Source organism: Penicillium crustosum (genome assembly GCF_028827405.1).
Source record: "Penicillium crustosum strain IBT 35664 chromosome Unknown utg000003l_segment0_segment0, whole genome shotgun sequence".
NCBI classification, from domain to species: domain Eukaryota; kingdom Fungi; phylum Ascomycota; class Eurotiomycetes; order Eurotiales; family Aspergillaceae; genus Penicillium; species Penicillium crustosum.
The window spans coordinates 114582-131984 of record NW_026623124.1 but is presented as its reverse complement, the minus strand read 5'-3'; the positions used below and the strand labels follow the sequence as shown (position 1 = coordinate 131984).

At 47.7% G+C, this 17403-nt stretch overlaps 4 protein-coding genes across 4 annotated transcripts; 1 reads left to right on the top strand and 3 right to left on the bottom strand.

Moving 5' to 3' along the window:
- Nucleotides 1-228: 228 nt before the first annotated feature.
- Nucleotides 229-1924, bottom strand: N7487_007120 (uncharacterized protein; the record flags this gene model as incomplete). Its single annotated transcript, XM_056874850.1, has 2 exons — nucleotides 229-1679; nucleotides 1738-1924. The coding sequence occupies 2 exons, from the start codon at nucleotides 1922-1924 to the stop codon at nucleotides 229-231; spliced, it is 1638 nt and encodes a 545-aa protein (XP_056727038.1).
- An 8570-nt stretch (nucleotides 1925-10494) lies between these two features.
- Nucleotides 10495-12297, top strand: N7487_007119 (uncharacterized protein; the record flags this gene model as incomplete). The annotated part of the gene is made up of 1 exon (XM_056874849.1): nucleotides 10495-12297. One exon carries the CDS (start codon nucleotides 10495-10497, stop codon nucleotides 12295-12297), a length of 1803 nt encoding a protein of 600 aa, XP_056727037.1.
- Nucleotides 12298-12482: 185 nt separating this feature from the next.
- N7487_007118 (TauD/TfdA dioxygenase family protein) lies at nucleotides 12483-13702 on the bottom strand (the record flags this gene model as incomplete). Its single annotated transcript, XM_056874848.1, has 3 exons — nucleotides 12483-12912; nucleotides 12971-13550; nucleotides 13600-13702. 3 exons carry the CDS (start codon nucleotides 13700-13702, stop codon nucleotides 12483-12485), a joined length of 1113 nt encoding a protein of 370 aa, XP_056727036.1.
- A 509-nt stretch (nucleotides 13703-14211) lies between these two features.
- Nucleotides 14212-15907, bottom strand: N7487_007117 (uncharacterized protein; the record flags this gene model as incomplete). Its single annotated transcript, XM_056874847.1, has 2 exons — nucleotides 14212-15662; nucleotides 15721-15907. 2 exons carry the CDS (start codon nucleotides 15905-15907, stop codon nucleotides 14212-14214), a joined length of 1638 nt encoding a protein of 545 aa, XP_056727035.1.
- Nucleotides 15908-17403: the final 1496 nt, after the last annotated feature.

Sequence of the window (17403 nt, the reverse complement as noted above, 5' to 3'; positions counted from 1 at the left end):
AGTTTCCATTGGACGTTACGGGGTATTAGGATGGTGATAAGGCGGGTGAGTAGTAGCAACACGCCCGCTCAAATATTTGATATTACGTCATAGAGCTAGCGAACACACCAAACACAACAAACATAACAAACACATCACAAATATCGGAAGATAGGTTCAAAGGGTAATTGCCTACTCCGTACTTCATCACTCCATTGCCCCCGAGGTCCCCTTACATTGCTATATATATCACCAAAACTTCCACCATGGACCACGTGGTTTTGGTGGTTGCTCAGCAGCAATGATTTCATCCAAACCAGTGTGCATATCAACTTCCTCTGGGCGCCATGCCCATGGATCACTCCAATACAGTGCCCGGTGTCCGAAGTAAAGAATTAAGAAAGCAGGAATACCGATGTATGCGGTGAAAAAGTTGCTCACAGACCATTCTGATGGGAAGAACACTGTGAACCCGTTGATGAGTACCATGAGAGTGGCACCCGCGAGGCCAAAGTAAACCCCATACGGCTGCAACTTTGATTTGTACGGTTGTTCAATGCCCTGTGCTTTGACGGCTTTGCGGAAGCGGAAAAACACCACAGAACAGCAGATCCATGAGATGAAGCCAGACGTGTTTGTGAAGTTGACGAACCAGTTGAACACAATCGAACTGGAGTTGCCAACAGCAAGATAAGCCAATGCCGAGAAGCAAGCTGAAACCGAAACAGCCCAGTATGGGACACCCCATCGGTTACAAGTCTTGAACACATGCGGTGCGTTTCCTGACATAGCCAAGGAGTAGAGCGACCGCGAAGACATGTACAGGAAGGAATTTCCCGCAGACCAGGCAGATGTCAAGACGGCAGCGTTCACGATGTGATCCAAAACCGGGATGCCGGCATTCTGTATGCCGATCACGAATGGAGATGAGCTTACCGTGCCATCGCCCTTGGTCAGACGACTAGCATCCGATGGGCAAATAACACCAATGGCTAGCACACCAAAGATGTAGAAGAACACCAACCGGTAAATGTATCTCCGAGCTGCCCGAGGTATATTGCGTCGAGGAGACTCCATCTCACCACCACTGATCACAATCAGCTCTGGGGCGAAGATGAACGCAATAGCGCTGGATACTGTGCATTTCAACAAGGCCACAAACCGACCCGAATCTCCGGTCGTGAGATACGCGTTGAATGGGCGCGGGTTCTTCCAATAATGAAAGCCCAGTCGCTGACGATTAGGTCCCCCACCCCAGAAGAGGATGAAGGACACCATCAACAAGCCGATCAGAGTGATGATCTTCACCCCAGCGAACCAGAACTCCGCCTCACCGTATACTCGAACGGGCATAAAGTTGAGGGCGATAATGATGACCATCATGATTGTGATCCACACGGCAATATTGATCGATCCACCGTGGTCCCAGTATCCAATAACCAGTCCAGCAGCTGTGATCTCGTATGGCACTAAGATTCCGAGAGAGTACCAGTACAGATATCCCATGGCGAAACCCATGCTCCGTGACACATAGCGGAATCCATGATAACTCATTGTTCCGCCATGTACTGGAAGGTAGGCGCCAACCTCAGCGATAGCTGTGACCAAACCATAAACCATGGCCGAGATGAAGATATAGCCTAAAAGAAGTGATGCAGGCCCTCCAGTGGCCAGGGCTTGACCGGAACCCACGAAAAGTCCTGACTTGTGTGAGGTTTTTTTTTTTTTTCTTTTCACGTTGAAAATCTGCAGACTTACCAGTTCCGATTGTGCCTCCGAGGGCCATTAGCTGAACATGGCGATTCTTCAAACCACGTTTAGTGGTGGTTGCATAACGATCATCGAGTAGATCGGCCTCGACCAAATTTCTAAGTGCTTTGCCCTTCTCGCTGATGGGATGATGATCACCCCTATAGTTGGGGGGTTCGGTCTCTATTTTCTCCATCTTTTGCAATAGCGAAAGGGGAAAATACTCGAAAAAAAAAATGAAACGATCGACGGGAATATGTGCTACATTTAAATACTTTTTTTTTTTTTTCTCCCAGCGCGGTTCTATCCCGTCGTATAGAGACCCTCAGCCATGCGATATTAAACCGCTATATTTCGGGTCGATGACTGGTCAGTAGAGGGGTCCGTGGCCGCTTAATGGCAGTTAAACCCGGACAAAGGTACAATCCTGGGGTAAGCGACTAGAGTTTTACCTGAAGGCAAGACTACCAGATCATGCGAGATCATGTAGGCGCTGATTCTGGTGATATCCATGATTACAACTTCTTTTTCCCGAAGTTTCCTGGTGTCTATGGTGTATAATCTGGTAGGATCAGATAAGGTAAATCTGACAAGGCTCCTATGATAGGTCCCACCCTGGTGCCTGTGGATAGCATTGCGGTAGAATGAAAGAAAAAAAATGTAACCTCAAAGATTCTGGTCGAGAACACGAGCAAACAGTGGCCCCTAAATGATAACAGCACCGGTCTGGTGACCGGTCTGTTGACCGGTCCGGGGGATGCTACAGGCCGCAATATAAGAGAAAAGAAAAACGCTGGGCAAAGGGACTGGGAAAAGAGACTGGGCAGAGACTGGACAAAGAGACTAGGTAAAGAGCAATATAAGAATTAAAAAAAACCTCGTATTGGAAAATGATGGGGGACAGTCGATACTACGCCAGAATAGGAAATATAGTTCATATCCAACGAATCAGAGGTCATTGTTATTCCATAATAGAACTAGCCTGCATGGGTCAAAGGTGCATACTAAGCTCAAACAAGCTACTCCGTATGCTGGGAATACATTTGGGCACATGGCACTTTCCAAGATCTCGTATTGTTGCATGACACCTCGTCTCTTTTGCTGTATGCTGTATCCTCGACCATGTGATCAAGAACCAAAAAAAACAAAAAAAAAAAAAAAAACATCCAGTAATACAAACCTTCCAATTATGCAACCAAGAGCAATTCCATGACCTGTCCATTTTCCCATTCGCACTGATCCATGACACCGCTGTAAAGGAAAATTCCCTCTTATTGGTTGTAGCGCTACAACCTAGGCTTGTCGACCAAGAACTCGTTTAGGTTAAATGTTGAGTAACATGAGCTTTGATATCGCATTTTTGAAGATTATTCAAGGTAGAAGGTTCGGGCGGGCTTTCATGCCGAACTTGGGTTTCATAGTGGTGAGATGTTGCACCCACGTGAATTTCTCTTGGATGATATTGTTAGCCCTTCTTATCTCCTGCCGATGCTCAGAGATCCAGTCGAATTGAATCTTGGTATGTTCTGCTTCTTGGAGTTCTTTTAAGAGGAGTTTGAATTCGTCAGCTTGGACATGACTGTGATACTTGGCTTTGAATAATGGGTAGTAGTAGAGATAGAGCAAAATATATTATCAATTGGCATGGTGAGGTATGTAATTAAAATATTGATGAAACAAGTTAGGTGTGTTGGACAGCAATCCCTTATGAGGTTGTACTCTGGAAGAGGACAAGGGAAGAGATCCCTTTAAATACCTCTGTCCTACTAGTAATTGCTCTCATATAACCTTTAATGACTCTATCGTTTTTTTCTCGTGGGACATGTTTATGGCCGATGCTTAGTTAGGAAACCGTCGTCATTTCGATGTAGGAACATGAAGCATACATGATTGACATTATAGCTGTACGGCTACACAATGTTAACTTAACTTACATTTTGTGAATCTATCACCGGGGCATAGAATATCAACATGGAGAGTGCCTCTTCAAAGTGTAACATAGTAGTATTCTGATTTGGGAGATGAGACGAGATCCCTCGATGCTCTGATAATGTCAAGGCGACGACCGGCCCCTGCAATCTAGGAAGGAATACCTCAATGCCGTCTAAAGGTAGTCTATGTACTCCGTATATCCTTCAAGCTCCAGACTTCCCCCACAATTCTCTAATCCTGGCAAGGCCCCTCATGTCATCGAATACCCCCACATCCCCCACCGCGGACCGAGACAGAACCTTCGGCATTCCGTGGATATTCCATTTGGAGTCCAGATTCACTATTGTTTTACATAGATGGCTCATTCGGGATCAGTTTATGTCATCTCCATAGATTTATTATTTGTATTTAATCGTTTATCCAATGCCGTGAGCATTCATTTCCTCCAGACAAGGGACTGCGGGGACTTGAAGCGCCCAAAGCAGACCGCCCAGACCCCGACGATGCCGTCCATTTGTTTCAAGCTTATATCTGAGATTAGGTTCCATATCCCCCAAGGCGAGATGCCTAGTGCATAACCAGGGCTGGTGTGAGATAGGAAGGACTTGAAGTCGTCGAGGGCTTGGGCTCTGCCATAAACCTGGGCACACCTTGTAGATTAGCGACCACCAGTTAGAAACTTGCAAGACCTTAATGCGGTCTGTATATATTCAACCGCTGAGGCCTCACTGCACGCTATATGATTAGCAGGTGGGACACTGGGAATCCGCATTGACGGCACGCAAGTTGGATACGCGCGTGTTGGGTGTCAGCCTCACGGGGCTCGAATATGGTCTCCTGAGGGCAAATATCCAAACTGGAGGATCTCTCGCGACGCACCTATACAACCCCACCTTAATTGTCGGCCTGGGTGAGACACACCCGGCAACAACCTTGTAAGTTTGGGGTGCATGTCACGCTCAGCGGGAACCCATGGACCTGACTGGACACCAAAGGTCTGACTCGGTCATTGAAGTGGATGAGATTCCTAAAACGTTCGCATTATGTGAGATGAGAAAATTTGGATCGTTGGTGTGCACGGTACGGAGTACTCTGTACTAAAATGGATTTGCGCCCGAATCTGTTGGGGGCAAATAAATACCAACCTTGGGAAGGCTTGGAAGTCTGACACCTCAGGCCTCAACATGTTGTCGGATTGGTCTGTATTGTAAATGTAGGGGTCCAATCAGTGGTATTCAACTCTCTGTATTTCTGTATCGGCTCTTGGTACAATTTATATGGAGCCATGATTACATAACATTAATTACAAAAATGTGTAGGATTAATAAATCCCCCGGTATGCCGGTCGTCATGCTCCGACACACCCCCTCAGCTATCCCAGTATGGGATTGCTGGACTTGTTAGATCGGCATATTGATCTCCATGGTTTAATTGACTAGGCCATTAGATAGCCTATGTCCACCATCCTGAGCATCCTTAGGAAGCTCTCATGCTTCTGGCGAGATAGCATCTTTGTGAGTCCATCTGCGACCATGCTCGCCGTCGGCACCCATCGCACCATTATGCGTCCTTCTCTAACCTCTTGCCGAAGCCAATGATGATGAATATCGACATGCCGAAGCTTCGTTTCGAAGGCAGTGTCCTCACTAGTAAGTAGGCTGATCGTTCTCTCGTTGTCGCAGTCGATCGTCATATTGTGGGAGGGTTCAAAACCGAGGCTTTTTAGTAGTCGACGCCACCATTGAAGTTGCTTCCCTGTCTCTGATAGGCCTAGCAGCTCTGCTTCAGTGGTTGACGTTGTCACGGTGGGTTGCTTGCTCGCTTTCCAGTCAACTGGTCCACCATAAGCTTGACAGATGTAGCCTGCAGAGCTCTTTCGATCTGGGTGATCTCCGTATGAAGCATCGCTTGCGAACTGTATGGAATCGATTCCAGTGCTTACTGCGTCTGCACTATATTCAATAGCTAGGTTCCGGGTAGTATATAGGTAACTGATGACCCGGTCAGCTGCTTGGTGGTGCTGGGGCCCTGGATTCGTCAAGAACTGAGCTAGTCGAGCGGTGGCCTTTGCAGCATCTGGCCTAGTGATAGTGGTGGCATAGCCTGCGGATCCAACCTTCTTTTGATAGAGAAGGATCTCCTTCGGGGTGGCTACGCCTTGGTAAGGCGTCAATTCGTCAACTGGTAGTGGCGTATAGACAGGTGGTCGATCTGTCAAATTGTAGCGGGTAGCAATGCTTGTCATATAGCTATCTTGACATAGCCAGAGCTTCTTCTGCTTCCTATCGCGAATGATTCGGATATTGAGAAACCATGATGCTTCTCCATGATCTGTCAGCTCCCAGTGGGCTTCTAGATCTCGCTCCAATTGCATGGCTCTTGCCTTAGCATTTGCATGGCTAGCAATTAAGATATCATCCACATAGAAGAAGACTATTAGCCCTTCTCCGACGAAGACACAAGGGTCTTCTGGTGCTTGTTGCAGACCTAGTTTTCGGAGTACACTAGCTGCTTCTTGTTGCCAAAGACGTGGCGAGATCCGTAAGCCGTACAATGCTCGACGAAGCTTCCAGCATTTACCTAGGGACTGGAACCCTTCTGGCATCTGCGTATACGTCGGTTTCTCTTGGCTTAGTTTGCTATTCAGAAATGCAGTGACAGCATCTCGCTGACGGAGGTCTAGGTCAAAGGCAGCGACTAGTGCAAAGATCATTCTTGCTGTTCTTGCTGCTAGCGTAGCAGCTCTCTTTTCTTCATAGGTAATCGTCTCAAGATCCCCACGAACACAGATTCGAGCCTTCAATTTCAAAAGGTAACCGTCCTGGTCGAATTTGTATGCAAAAACCCATAGTAAGGGAAGGATTTGTATCCCTCGATCCTTTGGCTTTTCAATGACTTCGAATGTCTCTTTTTCAGATAGAGAGTGGATCTCTTTCTTCATTGCTGCGAGAAAACCTTGCTGAAAAGGATGATTTATGACATCCTTCCAGTACTTGGGTGGTGGTGGGAGATCATCTCGATGGCGGCGAGCGTTTGGTTTCTCGGCGTATAGACCAGCTGCAAATGCATGTAGTAGAGCCGGTGGCTCTTCTTCGTCAATACCCTGTACTATAGTGGTTGCATATGCAAAATCGTCATCTTGTTTTGCTTTGCGTATTCGACGTCCACTTAGTATGTTGCTGGCATCTATATTGCTGGAGATCTCTCTGCTTGGTGCTAGCAGTTCTGCCTGGAGCTGTCTTTCTAGCTCATTTTCCACCTCTCTATTGGGTTCTTCATTAGGTTCTCCATTGGCTTCTTCATTGGCTTCTTCATAGGCTTCTTCATGGGCCTGATCTTCACTGAGCAGTTGATCATCTAGATCATGCGTATCCACCCCCTGATCAGGGCCAGTTTCCACCCCTTGCTGTAAGCCAGTTTCTTCATTTGGTGGGGTTAATGGTGATGGATCTTGATCCTTCTGTATGTCCTGGATCTCACCGGCTTCTTTTCTGACCGAGGTCAGAAGTATAGGTGGTAGGCTTATTGGGGTAGGCATTAATGCCTGCCTGCTCACCCCCTGAAGTGGGGTGATCTCTCGGTAGTCAACCTCACTTAGCTGAATATCTTGTGAAGTATCTGGTAGAGTATCTGGTAGAGCATCTGGAAGAGCATCTAGAAGAGCATCTGGTAGAGCATCTGGAAGAGCATCTGGTAGAGCATCGTCGGTTTCATCTTGTCGGTTTTGATGCTCACTTTCCGGCGTACTAGTTGCTTCCTGGCTAGCGATCTGATGGTTGATGATTTGCGCCACTTCGTCGGGCGTAATCTCTTCTGGCTCTCTCACTAATGGTAGTGGAATAGGCTGAGATTTCTCATAGTCCGGCGAGTATTTACGTGCTTCATCAATGACTGCATCTCGTATATACCTCACTTTCCCACTGTGTGGAAACCAGATTTTGTAGATATTAGATGCCAAGTATCCGACTAGGAAGCCGACCTCTGCTCTTGGATTCATCTTATCTGACTGAACCTGCTTCTCAATACGACAGTACGCCAAGCTTCCATATAATCTAACATTTGCTAGATTGATCTTTGGGGCTGTTGGAGCAAATTCTCTTCTTACTTCTTCCCATGGTATTAACCACTTGTTCTCAGAAGCAATGTATGTAGGGGTGCGATTCAATAACCACACTGCAGCGCTTGCGAATTCAGGCCATAGGTCTTTCGGAAGCTTGCCTTCAAGAGAGAGCATACGCATACGGGTAATGATCATCCCGCCAGATCTCTCGGCATACCCATTCATCTCTGAGTGGCCGGGTGGAGTATGATATATCAAGATACCATCGCTTGTCAAACTGTGCTCCGCTGTTTTGCCTGCTGCAGCTTCATTGTCATAGTGAAATGCCTTGATAGGTAGATTCCACTGATTCCTTGCTAGCTGTACGAACTGGTTGATCGCCAGCTGGCATTCAGGCTTCACTTCATGTGTCATTATCCAATGGAATCGTACTCCTTCCATATAGAAATGAGATATCCATCGGTGTCTATTGTATGCTAGCGGCAGTTGTATGAGATCAAAGTGGATCCTTCCAAATCGTCCAAAAGTACGTCCTACTGGCCGGCGAGAGATCTGTTTTGGTGCTCTCCCAATATGACAGGTTTGGCATAATGAAGCTTCTTCTTGCTCTGCTTCCTGGAGGACTATACCATCTACCATAGTAGCAAGCTTAGCTACGGCACGGGGCTCAATATGAGCAAGTCTTCGGTGCCAGACGTCGGGGGATGCCTCTGATTTCTGCGGCTTTACTGACGTTCTTGATACTCTTGGTACCGGTACTAGTGAGCTTGCGCTTACGGCATATGCTTGTTGCGGTAGAACCTCTCCTGGTTCATCGAAAATCCAGAGGTTAAACTGGTCCCATAGATGTACATTGACAACAGGTAGATCCTTTGGATCTCGGATGCAGTTTGTACGTTGACACCAGGTGCCCCCCTTCTTCTTTAGCATCGCGTACGACACTAGATTTGTATGGAAGCTAGGCGAGTAGAGAGCATCACTCAATGTGATTTCCATTCTCCCTTTCTGTGGATGCTTGCCGACTAGTCGAACTTTGCCTCTCCCTAGCACCTGCGTAGTACTGTCACCAGTTGTCAAATCTATGACTTCCGGCGTAAAATCAATAAACAGTGCTCTGTTATTGCATACATGTGAACTGGACCCAGTGTCAAGAATCCATCGATTGCGGAGAGAGAGCTCGCCAGTCTTTGCAGCTGAGAGTGCATGCTTGCCAATCTGTATAGCTTCACTTAGTAGCTTGCCTTGGTGCTTGCCCTGGGGCTTGCCCTGAGGCTTGCTCTGAGGCCTGCTCTGAGGCTTACTCTGGTAGGTGGTGGCGAAGCTAACGTGGTTTGCAGATTCATGATGCTTTGATTTAGCTTCATTGACAGCTTTGTCGACCCATTGCTTCCACCCTGGATCATTTGCTAGCTTCTTTCTAGCTCTCTCTAGCTTCCCTTCGTCTAGGGTATATCCTTCTGGGCGTATAGCTTCATTCATGAGCCAGCAGTTGGCCACCTTGTGGTGTGGATGACCATTGCCACATGGACATTTTCTCTTCTCGAATGGAAGCTTCTCTTGCTTCGCTTCCGGCTTTGCTTCTCGATGACCTTGCCAGGTTGAAAAAGCACTTTTTGGAGCATTAGTTGAGGTCACAGTTTTGACGCCTATCTCCCGATTTATTGCACGGAATGATTCAAGAAGATCTCGAGTGTCATATTTCTTCTTATCCATAACAATCTCTTGGTATTTTCCTTGCCACCAGATTGGCAGTACCTCTTTAACTGCATATAGGAAGTCTCGATTGGAATCTGCATCGCTAATGCCGAGGCTAATAGCTTGCTCTCTTAGTGAATTCCACTTTTGAAGCCACTGCTCAATATCACCGGTTGGTTTCTGCATGGCAAAGACCTTCCAATTCATACGGATTTCTTCTTCGTACGCCGTTGACCGAGCAAATCTAGTCTTTAGGTATACAAGCCTCTCATACGGAGTACGATATGTGATCAGAGCAAGGTGATGCATTGGGTCGAGGTAGGTAAGGATGTACTCGTTGACATCACTTAGTCCTTTTGCTTGCTTCTCCCACTTCGTGTACTTCATTTTATACACGTCCATTCGATCTCGCCAAATCCTTCGATCCTTGTCATCGCCGTCCTCTGGGTATTCCGGTTCCACCGGTTCTTGGAGAGGTATAGATCTTATTGCTTGGGATTCGGTTGTCGTCGGGGGATCTGGGTTGCAAAGGTCCCATACGTTCTTTTGCATGGCATATAGCTGCACTTTTGCAAACCAAGTGAGCCACTGCGGCGAGTCCTTCAGTTTTTCGCCCTTCATGGCGGAGAGAATTGATGCTGCCTCCATTGCTGGATTCAGGGGTAGCTGGGAATAGCTTCACAATTGCTAATTCAGGGGTAGCTAGGAGGTTTCAAGGGGTAGAAAGCAGGCTTCTAGTAGTGTACTAGATACTATATCTCAAATAGTAATGCTTTCTTCGATGCGAACCGGGCTCATAACTGTCGGATTGGTCTGTATTGTAAATGTAGGGGTCCAATCAGTGGTATTCAACTCTCTGTATTTCTGTATCGGCTCTTGGTACAATTTATATGGAGCCATGATTACATAACATTAATTACAAAAATGTGTAGGATTAATAAATCCCCCGGTATGCCGGTCGTCATGCTCCGACATTTAATGCCTTAGGCTTTGATCAAGCTCGGGCCAATCACCATTCTTGGCCGCCGCGCCCCTTAATAAACAGTTAAGCCGGGGACTCCGTGAGAATCATGTAGAGAATGTCATCTGGATATTTAAGCCCAGGTTATCCGCCGGATTCATTTCGCGTCAGGCGGAAGCCCGTGTCAAACCCGAACTTGCGTGCTACGGCGCATGCCGATCAGCGGGAAGCAACAGCCTGGGCTGCTAGTACCCCATCCCTTGTGCCCCCATCACAACCCCCATCATATACGGACCTTTATGGACCACCGCCTCCGAGGCCTATAACTCCAGGCTCACTGCCGCGACCAAGGACAGCGGGGGCAACTTCATCCCCGATTCCTCCGCCGCCGCCGACGCCTGTTCAAAAGGCATACAGTGAAGCGCGGCATTTCCTCACCGGTCTAATCAATCGTCCAATAGAATCAAACAAGCATGTCACTATTTTGCGACATTCCCATGGACTAGTTTTCTACCGTGGACCCACCACATCGGTCGCTATATCAATCTTCTCTGATGCCCCCTTACCACCTGAACACACCTTGTGGTTACAGAGTAAAGGTTGGAGCGGGAAGACTGGGATGCAATTCAAGTCGTTCCTCCGTCTCCGAGATAGCTGGTTAGACGTGACCCCGGGTATGCCATTGAGGGCCGACCAGGTGATTCCAGATGATGAACGAGCGTGGCAACGTGACATCAAGAAATTTCGGAAGAAGGCTCCGCCTCGTCCGCGCGACACACATCAGCTACGTGAGACGGCCGTTGTGCGGATTCCCGCCGAAGCCGGCGATGGTTATTTCCAGCTAGTTCTCTGCCAGGGAGTCAAGAAGAAGGTGCTGGGCAATAGCCCCGTCTTCCGGGTGCTCTCTACATCCACTGCCCCCAGTTCTATCCGTGGCGCGAGCTTGAGCACGCTGCCCCTGGAGGTTGGAGCTATGATTGTGAGCCTTTACGCTCAAACTGCAGCGCGAACCGCGGCAGGTCCGGCTGCCATGGCCATTCAAGCCAAAACTGCTGCGATTCGTCCATCGTGGGTGACAAAGACTGTGGTCCAGAAGGCTTACACTACTAGTGGCATCGAAAATCGCGTGGGCGGTATTATCAATGGCCCTAAAGGTCCTATTGGTCGTTCTCAGATAAATGTAGCAGCGCCAGAAATAGCTGGAGGCGGCCCGGTCTCTATCGATGTCGGCCCCCAGCCACCATTCCCTATGACATTCAAAGCTCGCTGTCAAACGGATCAAATATCAGTCCCCAACAACCGTGATGATACACCGAAGTTGAGCTTGATTAGAATGCCCGACTGGGTGACGGAGCAGTTAAGGGGCTACTTTTTCGGCTGGGCTCGATTTGACACTGGGCCGAGCAAAGGTCCCTCAACTGGTGAATGGTGCCCAGCTATCTTGTCTGTGAGAGCATTAGATCCCCTCCAGGCGGTGAGAGTGAACTTGGCTCAAATATCGAAACGCGTGGTTGAAATTCGCCTGCTAGAGGATGTTCCTCTCCAAACAAGCAAAATCGAGATTCGGGTTTTGGGGTACCTTCGCGCTGAAATCCCACCACCCACCGGGACCACGAGCAAAGAGCTTGCTGAGGCACAAGCGGCAGCTGCAGAGGCGGCTTTGCTCGCTGATGTATACGACGCATCTGTTGTAATGGATACTCTGGCTCATCCTGCGTGGGCCGCGGAACACCCGGCGATCTCGGACCTTCAACAAAACTCGAGTTGGGTTGATCGCACAGTCGAGGGGTATACTAATATCATCACCCGTGGGCAGAAGTTGGTAGAACAAGTTCCATTGCACCTGGTTGGAGTTCGGTCTGTTACCGATGGGCTCCGAGAGAGCCAAGTTGCTGTAAACGGGTTTTATATAGTCCGCTAATCTTTGTCAATACGCTCATGGAGCCTGTTGCGGATCCACTACGGAGTTTAATATGTACAACATCGGATATATAATATCTTATTATTCAAGATGTGATTCTAGCCAGGCTAAATTCAGTTGGATGCCTCCAAATGCCCAGTATTTACAAACATATATAGTCTTCGTTAAATCAAAATCAACAGCACTCATGGTCCAACCGGAGGCTCCGAAGCCGCCAAGTTACATTGGCGGAACAATCGCACCTCGTCAGGTTTAAACGCACCAACCACAGAATGGAGCACACCGCGGTTGTTGAATAGCACCAGGTCATTATCCTCCCAGTCATGCGGATACACATACTGAGGGCTGATGGCTGGCCGCTGCAATCTATAGACAATATCCCGCACGCGGGCCAAGTCGTCGATCGTGGTTCCATCGGCGCAATGGATCCGGCGCACGGCAGAGGGATGGATCTGCAGGGCCAACTTGCCCGTCACTGGGTTTTTCCAGGTCATTGGGAAGATCATGATCTTACTAGGGTCAATAGGTGGCAGTTCTGAGTCGGATAACTCAAGGCCTTCCGAGTGCATACCGAGCCCCGTGGATCGGGAATGGGCTTGGCTCATCCAAATATATCTGTCATGGTGTTTAGTGCATTTGATCGAAACCATAGGCATATCACAGGAGATCTTACGGGTGAGGGGCATATTCCATTTTGCTCGTCTTGACAAACTCCTTATCTTCGGGGGAAAGAAGTTCAAACATCCGCTCACCACTGACAAATGCTGTTGTGCCAAGTGGTACATCCATTGTTTCTCCGGTTCCATCATCATACAATAATGTCTGCCGGCGGCCTTTGGGCACACTCACAGCCATGAGCGTTGTCACCTGGGGCGGGTATAGGTCGTATAGTGCAGCATCTATGTGCCAGCGATAAAACCGGGTGAATTCATAGTCCTCTTCGTCTGGGATGTGATCTTTGTGGAATGTACGGTGGTGGGGGTGTCGTAATGTGATATCTTTGAGACCCTCGTACGAATCAACGTGTCCATTCCCAATCACCTGCACTTGTGGCTGGTGAGGGACAGTTTTGAGATCAGGATGAAGAATGCTTCGCTTCGCATCGATGGTTTTGCCATGTCCATAGTTGTCGGAGACTGGGTCGAAGCGCTTGGTCAGCTCATACTGGGCTTTGGGTGATAGCCCTTTCTGGTGTTTGAACACCACGACGTGGTGCTCGTAGAGGGCCTTTCGAATTGTCCCAAACTGCTCATCTATATAATCGTCAACTTGTCCTCTTGTAGTTGGCAGGAATTCACGAACCTGTTAGATTTTCCAGATCAACACCTTGAATCTCAGCACCGAAATCAATGCTTGAGCCCGGAGGAGGTTGAAGCGGGCGAACAGTAAGAGGTAGCACGGCCATGGTTTCGGGATTCTTCGAGTTTTGAGGTTCACAGATCACAGTAGGATGCCTGTAGGATGTTCTACACGTAAGTATTTATAGTTGTGGGTCGATAATAAAAGGTCCAGTTCTCTAGACCAGATTGTGGACGGTCAACGGCGTATACCGAATCTCTACCGAATATGAGAGAGATTATGTGGGACGATGGGAATAATAAAGACGTTGCCACTGGCTATATCCCCAAAGGAATTATTTGATAAGCCAAAACTCTGAATTACGGAGCAATAAGATGTTGGGGCATCAGTTTCCATTGGACGTTACGGGGTATTAGGATGGTGATAAGGCGGGTGAGTAGTAGCAACACGCCCGCTCAAATATTTGATATTACGTCATAGAGCTAGCGAACACACCAAACACAACAAACATAACAAACACATCACAAATATCGGAAGATAGGTTCAAAGGGTAATTGCCTACTCCGTACTTCATCACTCCATTGCCCCCGAGGTCCCCTTACATTGCTATATATATCACCAAAACTTCCACCATGGACCACGTGGTTTTGGTGGTTGCTCAGCAGCAATGATTTCATCCAAACCAGTGTGCATATCAACTTCCTCTGGGCGCCATGCCCATGGATCACTCCAATACAGTGCCCGGTGTCCGAAGTAAAGAATTAAGAAAGCAGGAATACCGATGTATGCGGTGAAAAAGTTGCTCACAGACCATTCTGATGGGAAGAACACTGTGAACCCGTTGATGAGTACCATGAGAGTGGCACCCGCGAGGCCAAAGTAAACCCCATACGGCTGCAACTTTGATTTGTACGGTTGTTCAATGCCCTGTGCTTTGACGGCTTTGCGGAAGCGGAAAAACACCACAGAACAGCAGATCCATGAGATGAAGCCAGACGTGTTTGTGAAGTTGACGAACCAGTTGAACACAATCGAACTGGAGTTGCCAACAGCAAGATAAGCCAATGCCGAGAAGCAAGCTGAAACCGAAACAGCCCAGTATGGGACACCCCATCGGTTACAAGTCTTGAACACATGCGGTGCGTTTCCTGACATAGCCAAGGAGTAGAGCGACCGCGAAGACATGTACAGGAAGGAATTTCCCGCAGACCAGGCAGATGTCAAGACGGCAGCGTTCACGATGTGATCCAAAACCGGGATGCCGGCATTCTGTATGCCGATCACGAATGGAGATGAGCTTACCGTGCCATCGCCCTTGGTCAGACGACTAGCATCCGATGGGCAAATAACACCAATGGCTAGCACACCAAAGATGTAGAAGAACACCAACCGGTAAATGTATCTCCGAGCTGCCCGAGGTATATTGCGTCGAGGAGACTCCATCTCACCACCACTGATCACAATCAGCTCTGGGGCGAAGATGAACGCAATAGCGCTGGATACTGTGCATTTCAACAAGGCCACAAACCGACCCGAATCTCCGGTCGTGAGATACGCGTTGAATGGGCGCGGGTTCTTCCAATAATGAAAGCCCAGTCGCTGACGATTAGGTCCCCCACCCCAGAAGAGGATGAAGGACACCATCAACAAGCCGATCAGAGTGATGATCTTCACCCCAGCGAACCAGAACTCCGCCTCACCGTATACTCGAACGGGCATAAAGTTGAGGGCGATAATGATGACCATCATGATTGTGATCCACACGGCAATATTGATCGATCCACCGTGGTCCCAGTATCCAATAACCAGTCCAGCAGCTGTGATCTCGTATGGCACTAAGATTCCGAGAGAGTACCAGTACAGATATCCCATGGCGAAACCCATGCTCCGTGACACATAGCGGAATCCATGATAACTCATTGTTCCGCCATGTACTGGAAGGTAGGCGCCAACCTCAGCGATAGCTGTGACCAAACCATAAACCATGGCCGAGATGAAGATATAGCCTAAAAGAAGTGATGCAGGCCCTCCAGTGGCCAGGGCTTGACCGGAACCCACGAAAAGTCCTGACTTGTGTGAGGTTTTTTTTTCTTTTCTTTTCACGTTGAAAATCTGCAGACTTACCAGTTCCGATTGTGCCTCCGAGGGCCATTAGCTGAACATGGCGATTCTTCAAACCACGTTTAGTGGTGGTTGCATAACGATCATCGAGTAGATCGGCCTCGACCAAATTTCTAAGTGCTTTGCCCTTCTCGCTGATGGGATGATGATCACCCCTATAGTTGGGGGGTTCGGTCTCTATTTTCTCCATCTTTTGCAATAGCGAAAGGGGAAAATACTCGAAAAAAAAAATGAAACGATCGACGGGAATATGTGCTACATTTAAATACTTTTTTTTTTTTTCTTTCTCCCAGCGCGGTTCTATCCCGTCGTATAGAGACCCTCAGCCATGCGATATTAAACCGCTATATTTCGGGTCGATGACTGGTCAGTAGAGGGGTCCGTGGCCGCTTAATGGCAGTTAAACCCGGACAAAGGTACAATCCTGGGGTAAGCGACTAGAGTTTTACCTGAAGGCAAGACTACCAGATCATGCGAGATCATGTAGGCGCTGATTCTGGTGATATCCATGATTACAACTTCTTTTTCCCGAAGTTTCCTGGTGTCTATGGTGTATAATCTGGTAGGATCAGATAAGGTAAATCTGACAAGGCTCCTATGATAGGTCCCACCCTGGTGCCTGTGGATAGCATTGCGGTAGAATGAAAGAAAAAAAATGTAACCTCAAAGATTCTGGTCGAGAACACGAGCAAACAGTGGCCCCTAAATGATAACAGCACCGGTCTGGTGACCGGTCTGTTGACCGGTCCGGGGGATGCTACAGGCCGCAATATAAGAGAAAAGAAAAACGCTGGGCAAAGGGACTGGGAAAAGAGACTGGGCAGAGACTGGACAAAGAGACTAGGTAAAGAGCAATATAAGAATTAAAAAAAACCTCGTATTGGAAAATGATGGGGGACAGTCGATACTACGCCAGAATAGGAAATATAGTTCATATCCAACGAATCAGAGGTCATTGTTATTCCATAATAGAACTAGCCTGCATGGGTCAAAGGTGCATACTAAGCTCAAACAAGCTACTCCGTATGCTGGGAATACATTTGGGCACATGGCACTTTCCAAGATCTCGTATTGTTGCATGACACCTCGTCTCTTTTGCTGTATGCTGTATCCTCGACCATGTGATCAAGAACCAAAAAAAAAAAAAAAAAAAAAAAAAAACATCCAGTAATACAAACCTTCCAATTATGCAACCAAGAGCAATTCCATGACCTGTCCATTTTCCCATTCGCACTGATCCATGACACCGCTGTAAAGGAAAATTCCCTCTTATTGGTTGTAGCGCTACAACCTAGGCTTGTCGACCAAGAACTCGTTTAGGTTAAATGTTGAGTAACATGAGCTTTGATATCGCATTTTTGAAGATTATTCAAGGTAGAAGGTTCGGGCGGGCTTTCATGCCGAACTTGGGTTTCATAGTGGTGAGATGTTGCACCCACGTGAATTTCTCTTGGATGATATTGTTAGCCCTTCTTATCTCCTGCCGATGCTCAGAGATCCAGTCGAATTGAATCTTGGTATGTTCTGCTTCTTGGAGTTCTTTTAAGAGGAGTTTGAATTCGTCAGCTTGGACATGACTGTGATACTTGGCTTTGAATAATGGGTAGTAGTAGAGATAGAGCAAAATATATTATCAATTGGCATGGTGAGGTATGTAATTAAAATATTGATGAAACAAGTTAGGTG